This window comes from Mastomys coucha, unplaced genomic scaffold (assembly GCF_008632895.1).
Source record: "Mastomys coucha isolate ucsf_1 unplaced genomic scaffold, UCSF_Mcou_1 pScaffold9, whole genome shotgun sequence".
Classification (NCBI taxonomy): domain Eukaryota; kingdom Metazoa; phylum Chordata; class Mammalia; order Rodentia; family Muridae; genus Mastomys; species Mastomys coucha.
The window spans coordinates 33,939,975-33,948,248 of NW_022196915.1; the positions used below are offsets into that span (position 1 = coordinate 33,939,975).

Here is an 8,274-nt window from a genome sequence, read left to right on the forward strand (position 1 = left end):
CATAAACAGCTACTTAAGGCGCTATCATCATGCAGCCCTGCTAAAGATGTCTGCCTTTTTGATAAAAAATTTATATATATACATATATATCCTCCTTTTCAAATACTGGCTAAAAGACTAGGCGAACTTTTCCTAACACTCTGGGCTCTCTGTTTTCTCTGGAAGCACCCTCCTCCCTGCACCCCCATACATTTTTACAGCTGCTTGCTTACCTCTATGCCTGATTTAAAGACACAACCTTTTTTCCTCTCAGCAACTAGTGGGAAATTTCAGTTTGCCTTCTCTTGTTTTCCCTTTAAACTCTAATAAAATAGTTCTCAAGCTTTCTTCTAAGTCCATTTTAAATTCTTTTATTAAGACTAATAACCCAGGGCTGGTGAGATGGCTCAGTAGGTAAGAGTACCAACTGCTCTTTCGAAGGTCCTGAGTTCAAATCCCAGCAACCACATGGTGGTTCACCACCATCTGTAATGAGATCTGACGCCTTCTTCTGGTTTGTCTGAAGACAGCTACAGTGTACTTATTGATAATAATAATAATAAATAAATCTTTGGGCTGGAGTGAGCAGGGACTGAGCAAGCGGGGGCAGGGTCTACCGGAGCGAGCTGGGATGACTGGAGTGAGCAGGGTTGACCAGAGTGAGCAGAGTCCTAAAAGTAAATTCCCAACAACCAGATGAAGGCTTACAACTATCTGTACAGCTACAGTGTGTACTCAAATACATAAAATAAATAAATAACTCTAATCCCAGTGCTTGGGAGGCAGAGGCAGGTGGACTTCTGAGCTGGAGGCCAGCCTGGTCTACAGAGTGAGTTCTAGGACAGCCAAGACTACACAGAGAAACCCTGTCTCAAAAAACAAAACAAAACAAAACAAAAAACAAAAAACCCATAAATAAATAAATAAATAAATCTTAAAAAAAAAAAAAAAAAGACTACGAGCCCACAAAAGGGACCCCCAATTTCCACAATAACATATAGTAATCACGAAGGAACACTACACACACCCTATACTGCCATTACCTTATTGCTTGACACCTTTCCACTGAGGTCACAGACATTTTCCAGGACTCCAAGGTTTCCTTCCATATCAGTGTAACATAGCCGACTACAAGTGGGATGCCAGGCCAGGCCACAAATTGCATAACCTTTCTCGTGTTTTACCCTAAAAAGTAAAAAGTGGGGGCTTTTCAAGATATGGACTAGAGAATGTGACTCAGTAGCAAATATTCATGTATTCAATCCTTAGCACCATCCATAAACAAATACTTTTTCTGTACTTTCTAGGGAACTTTCAGCTTGAAAAGCCTGCGTGATGTCGGGGAGATGGTTCAGAGTGTAGTGCCTGTCACGAAGCCTGAGCTTGATCTCTAGAACCCTCACAACGGGAGGAGAGGACTCACTCATGCGATGTCCTATGACTTCTACAGTACATCATGCCATGCTCTGCAGTGTACACATGTATATAAATGGTAAACAAAGTCTATGGCTTTCATAATCTAGAAACTATTTTCATTTTGAGTAACAGTCAGAACGTACAAATGCTTCCTAATTAAGCAAAAACAACAAATTTGTACCTTTCCATGCAGTCTTTGGTTTCCACATTCCAAACTACAATTAAGCCGTTAATAGCACCTGCAGCCAAATACTGCCCACAGGGAGACCAGGTTACTATATTGAGTGTCTACAAAGAAAGTTAATAATAATGTTGTACATTTTGAAACTACTCACTTTATTACCCCAAATAGTTTAAATGTCTACTGAGTTATTCTAGTTATATTTGATATATAAAATACAATAAAATATATTTTTAACCTTTTTCAATAAATTTCAGCTATTAGCATATGTCAAATCATTTTGTTAGCCAAGAGAAAATTAATACCTGCCTAATTTGAAAAATAAAATATAAAATGTTATCATCCTGTAAGGAAAAACAAACAAACAAAACAACTACAAGGAATCATAACATTCACCACCAAATGAAGACAGCCAATAAGTGAGGTGAACCTTAGCACATCACTGTTCATACCCCGAGCCTTCAACTGAAAAAACATACATGATGGGGAAATGAGAGCTAGAGACAGAATAAGAAAAATAACAAGGTGATAGAGAGGTGGCTCAGCAGTTAGGAGCACTGGCAGCTTTTGCTAAGGACCTGGGTTCAGTTCTTAGCACCCACATGGCAGCTGACAAACATCCAGAACTCCAGTTCCAGGGGATCCAGAGCCCTCTTCTAGCCTCAAGCACCAAGCACATACATAGTCCAATTACACACACACACACACACACACACACACACACACACACACACACACACTCATACACTTAAAAAAGAATAAATCTAGCTGGCATGGTGGCACACATCTTTAATTCCAGTGAGAAACTACTGGAATTAAAACTGGATCCAACTAAGGCAGGTGGATCTTTATGAGTTCAAGTCCAGCCTGGTCTACCTAGGGAGCTCCAGACCAGTTAGGGCTATGTGGTGAGACCCTGTCTGAAAAACAAACAAAATAAATCTTTAAAAAACAAAACAAAACAAAACAAAATCTTCTTTTTATTAAAGTTCTGAAGACTAGATCACAAGTCTTACTGAAACAATAAAATTCAAGAATAATTCACTCTAATATCAAGCTAAGGGTAAATTATTATTATTATTACTACTATTATTATTATTGTTTGTTTGTTTGTTTTTCGAGACAGGGTTTCTCTGTGTAGCCCTGGCTGTCCTGGAACTCACTCTGTAGACCAGGCTGGCCTCAAACTCAGAAATCCGCCTGCCTCTGCCTCCCAAGTGCTGGGATTAAAGGCATGTGTCTCCAGTGCTTGGCACTAAGAGTAATTTTACTTTCTTATTTCTTTTACTGACTTATTTTTATGTGAATAGGTGTTTTGCCTGCATGTATGCCTTAATATCATCTGCATATACTACTGTGGAAACCAAAAAGAGAACATCAGATCCTATGAAACTTGGGTTACAGATGGTTGTTAGCCTGTAGGTGCTGGGAATTAAACCTGGGTTCTCTGGAAGAACAACCAGTACCCCTAACCACTGAGCCATCTCTCCAGCCCACACATTTTCTATCTGACAACAGTTTTTAGTGAAGTTTGCATTAAATCTTCTCTATAGTTACTACTCTAAGTGTCACTTACAAAACCTACCTGGGAGATGGAACTATCTGAAAGATCAAATGGATTACTCCAAGTTTCTCTTCTGTACAGCTTAACAGATTTTTCCACAGGAACTGCTAATAACTATTGGGAAAGACAAAGTTACATAAATTCAACTTGCAGAACAAAACTAACTTAGTTAAATTACAAGATATAAGAGCACATTTCAATTTCAATTGCTACTTACAAAACTCAAAAAAACCTTGATTTGAAATTTTCATAAGAAAAATATGAGTGTCTATCACCCTATTACTTTCAATGAAAAACCAAGCAGTAGTGTAGTAGCTGCTGCATACAGTAATTATTGTCTATGCATGTGAGAAAGCAAGCATGCTTCAGTCACACAGAAAGATCAGAGGACAACTTGTGGAAGTCTGTTCTCTCCTCTGCCTTGTTGGCTTCTGTGGCTCAGACTTGGGTTTGAGCCACAGATATCCAAGCACATAAAAATTAATTAAAAATCTAATAATTTTAAAATAGCATTTACAGTATTATATAACATTATAGAATATTTGAAAAACTAAAGAATGCTTCATAAGTTTACATGTCATCCTTGTACAGGGACAAAGCTAAACTCTCTGTATCATTTCAATTTTAGTAAATATGCTACCAAAGTGAATACCCTGGCTATCCTGGAACTCATTCTGTAGACCAAGAATGGCCTTGAACTCAGAGATCTGCCTGCTTCTGCCTTCGGAATGCTAGGATTAAAGACATGCACCACCACTTTGAGGCCAATCTACACTTCTAAGTGCTCACTTAGCTTATGAAAGTACATAGCCAGCTTGATCATGAGTCCCTTCTTTAAAAAAAAGAAATGCCCATTATACATTCCCATAATCCCAGGATTTAGAAAGAGGCAAGAGAATTCTAACTTCTAAGTAGCCTGGGCTACATAGCTAGTCCTGTGTCAAAGAGAAATTATTCATTCCCAAGATATAGAAAGAAGGGTATGTTCTGAAAGTCTCTCCAAATCAAAACCAATTCTACTCATAATGGCAAATATAAGCAGACTATGAAAGTACAAATTCAAGCAGGGTGTTTGTGAGCCTGTAATCTTAGCAGAAGCAAGAGTTTAAGGTCTTCTCTAGCTACATACCAAGCTTGATCATGAGCTCCTTCTCAAAATACAACAACAAAGAATGCATAAGTATATGTGAATGTTTAGAAGTATTTCTTTATTACTAAGTATTATCATTCTATCTATACCTACTATTTTATAGATTGATGGTTTACTTAATATATATTAAAGTCTACTTCATGAGGACATAAGAGACATTCCTCATTTTAACCGTGATAGAGTCTTTCTTTCAGGACTATCAACATTTATTTAACCAGTTCCCTATATATGGACACCTGAAATATCTGCAGTCTCATGGATGGTATATTTTTTGTTATACATACATTGTAGTGCACATGTATAAATATACTTATAAAATATACCTAAATGTAGCACTGAGTCATTTATTCTGAGTATGACTTGCAAACCTCTGCAACACTGCATATAATCCTGTTTCAGGGTTGTTCTAATAAGCATTAATGGAAAGAAAAATATAAAAATAATTCTGTAAAACATACAATTTGATAAGATCCACCCTTCCACTTTTATGAAAGTTCAAGGGTACATTTATACTGTCTTGGCAAGTGTCATTAACCCCATAGAGACATCTTGCCAGCTCACATCTCAACTTAAGGCTGAAAACTAAGTACCACTTACTTTCCCGGTCGTGGGCTGCCATGCGAGTCTGCAGATGGACTTTGCGTTCACCACATCATTGCTCTTTTGCAGTACTGGCCAACTAACAGCACAAGTCTGATTTCAAAACATGAAAATTTACTTCTCTTTATCAAAAATTTCTCTCAAAATAGATATAAAACTGAGATTTCACAGGTGGTTCTTCCAGTTGTTATGTCTTGAGTAAAAGCAACTTAATACACTTTAAGTATCTCGCCTAGTTAGCCTATACTGTTTTTAAGTCTTTCAGGTACAAGAGTACAAATTTTATACAAGAGTATTTTCTGTGCACATTAAGCAAACATGACTTTCACAAAACAAAAAGACCTTCAATAAATTAAAATACCCATGTCAACAAAAATAAATCTTGAGAGGTCTGCCAGAAAATGTTAAGGAATTGAGTTTATCAAAGCCAGAAGTAATTCAAGAGTGCAGGGAAGGCATATTGGCTACTAAGGCTATTCCTTATCAGCCACAGTATCTCTATGAATGACAGACCCACCGATTGCCTCAGAGACCTGATTCTTCCTTCTGCCCATCTGGAGAGCATTTTTTTTTTTTTTATCTTGTCTTTAAAACCCGTACCAAGCTAGGTTCAAGGGAGCTGAAGCTCTATGTGACTCCGCAAATCAAATGTGGTCTCTTGTCTTATTTATTTCTCTATTAGCAACATCTAACACAAGCCCAAAACAAGGTAGTTATATTCTAAATAAAATGACTAAATTATCCCCTTTACTTTATCAAGCTTAGAAGTTAAATACTATTTATAGTTCCTCTTGTGAGTTGGTATAAAAACAATTACTGTTCAACAAGTTTATGTTTATATAATACTATTTTAGAATAACTAAAGTAATGTTTAATATTATTCCAAGAAACAGATTAAAAAGATAAATAACTAATTTGGATCAATAATATGCAATACTCAAAAATCCTAGAAATGGACAAAATGTTTTAAATACAAATTTATTTATTTACCTGATCAGATATATTCCACACTCTGACAGTTCCATCACAACTAGCTGATGCCTGCAGAAATGAACAAATTATTTCTCTATAGTTAAATCTATTATATGTACATAATTACATATAATTATCATAACTATAACACCACATAGAAATTGGTTCAACTGGTTTAAAAAGTTTTTTACCAACAGGGTAAATTTTTCTTCCAATTCTCCTGTAGCTTTAAACACATGCAACAAAATAAAAAAGGAATGAGAGAATTACCAGAAAGATATCCTTAGGATCAAAAGACAGACTTAAAACAGGGGCATCATGTCCTCGAAATGTTTGCTGCTGGCTGTTATCCACCACATCCACAACTTTGACCAGAAAATCACTGTAAACAGTTATGAGGAATCACATGAATAAATGCCAATACAAAAGCCTCTTTTAAAGCCTGCCTTAAATATTTCAAAACCAAGAGTGAATGCTATGATTCTTTTTAAACCTACTTGCAAACTGTCACCCAAATTAAATAACTTGTTTCATTTTGTTTAATAAAAATTCTAAAAATATGTCAAAACTTATCTTGATAAAATATAAGCACTGCCTACATGGTTTCTCTGGACACTTCTAAGCTTCTACTGCTAATCTAATTAACAGTTACAACCATTTTAGAAAGTTCTATTTATCACATTGCACCTCAGCATTCAATGAGTTCATTTTTTAAAATAAGGAGTATTATTTATTTTATTATTTTATAAGGAGCTGGCGACGGTGGTGCACATCTTTAAACCCAGCACTCAGGAGGTTATACAGAGAAACCCTATCTCAAAAACAACAAAATAAAAAAAATGTCATAAGAGAGAGAAAGAAGGAGAGAGAGTGAAAGAGAGAGAGATTGATTCTGCAGAAATCCTGATTTTGGTTCAACCTACAATAATTTTTAAAATTTGTAACAAGTTATCATTGTTCTCTGATCTTTTTCAGCACAAAAGCTATATATATAAGTTCTAAAACTGTCATTCTTCTAATACTTTGTGTGGAGCTGAGCTCACCTTGACCCAGCAGCAATTTTAGTGCCGTCCCCATTGAAGACCACATGGTTTGCATTTGTAGTGAAGCGTGTTAATATGCCATCAGGAACTCCTTCAGGGAATGTATAGACTTGGACAGTATTATTAGAAACTGCAGTGACCAATTTTCCATTCTTAAAGAAAAAATAAAGGTTAGACATATTAGTACAACAAATCCAAATCAGTTAGTATCTCTAGAATGAAAAATCCTGTTAAAACCACAAAGCCTTATAATGGTAGTTCATGTAGAGAGAACTTTTCAGTATACAATTTTCCTAAACACTAAATGAGAAAATTTTCCTAGCTTTAGAAAAACTTAATTTTCTACCTCCACAAGTTAATCTTTAGCCTGTAGCTTTTCTTTTACTTCTGGTAAGAAAAATAGTTATATTTTCAAGGATGCCAAGTATCACAAACATGAGGAAACTAGCAGCTATCAAAGAAAGAAAACAGTTTTGGTATAGAAAACATCAAAAGACAGAGCCATTACAGCACAGCCCTGCTTCCACAATACAATTATGCCTTTTGGAACAGGGTAAAGACTAACAGCAGAATTCACTGCTGAGATGGAGAAATATGGAGTCAAAACTGATGTGGATTGTGACAACCGGAAGGCAGACAAGAAACATTATCCCCCAGAGACCAGCAAGAGCCGACTTTATTGACACCTTACATCTCTGCTATTTTGCCTCCTGGATTGTGAAGCAACAGTGTTGTAGTGTTTCAGGTCACTGAGTTTGTGGTAATTTGTTACAAACTAATATATAAGACCTCACTTACTTTTCCTTCCTTATAGACTTTCATTACAAAGACGATGCATAATTATTATTGGAGAAAAAAGACAGTATAAAAGTGCCCTGAGCAAAGAGGGAGTTTTCTACTCTTATAATCTCTACTAATGTTCGAAGGCTATATCATACTAACTTTTTCCTAAAACCATAAAAATACATTTGTATTTTTAAATCTTTTAACAAATATCGCAGTATACAAATATCTCTTTTTCATTTTTTTTCATTATAAATGTCTGATGTAGATATGCAAAAACTATCCTACTTTAGTAGTTACATATCTAATTTGTGGCTCTACCAAAATTATAAAACAAATTCTCTGAGAACTCCCTCAAGTGCTTCCAATTTTTGTTATTATAAACAGCAATACTGGCTGGGTTTCAGTTGTAGAGTGCTCTCCTGGCACGTAAGAAATCCTGGGTTTGATATACCTGGATCATGTAAACCCAGAATGGTGGTGCATACCTATAATCCTATCTCTTAAGAAGTAGAAGCAAGCTGGGCGGTGGTGGCGCACGCCTTTAATCCTAGCACTTGGGAGGCAGAGGCAGGTGGATTTCTGA

At 36.0% G+C, this 8,274-nt stretch overlaps 1 protein-coding gene and 1 non-coding gene across 2 annotated transcripts in view; both read right to left on the reverse strand.

The window, feature by feature from the left end:
- The window catches only part of Wdhd1 (WD repeat and HMG-box DNA binding protein 1), a 34,035-nt gene that overhangs the window by 23,267 nt on the left and 2,494 nt on the right, over nt 1-8,274 (reverse strand). The window contains exons 3-9 of the mRNA XM_031361297.1: nt 6,906-7,057; nt 6,133-6,244; nt 5,881-5,931; nt 4,888-4,983; nt 3,162-3,254; nt 1,577-1,683; nt 1,023-1,164 (exon numbers count right to left, since the gene is read on the reverse strand). Of these exons, the coding sequence (XP_031217157.1) occupies nt 1,023-1,164; nt 1,577-1,683; nt 3,162-3,254; nt 4,888-4,983; nt 5,881-5,931; nt 6,133-6,244; nt 6,906-7,057 (753 nt within the window). The remainder of the gene's footprint in view (nt 1-1,022; nt 1,165-1,576; nt 1,684-3,161; nt 3,255-4,887; nt 4,984-5,880; nt 5,932-6,132; nt 6,245-6,905; nt 7,058-8,274) is intronic.
- LOC116085458 lies at nt 3,687-3,790 on the reverse strand. The gene has a single exon (XR_004116566.1). It is a non-coding gene; the product is annotated as a U6 spliceosomal RNA (small nuclear RNA).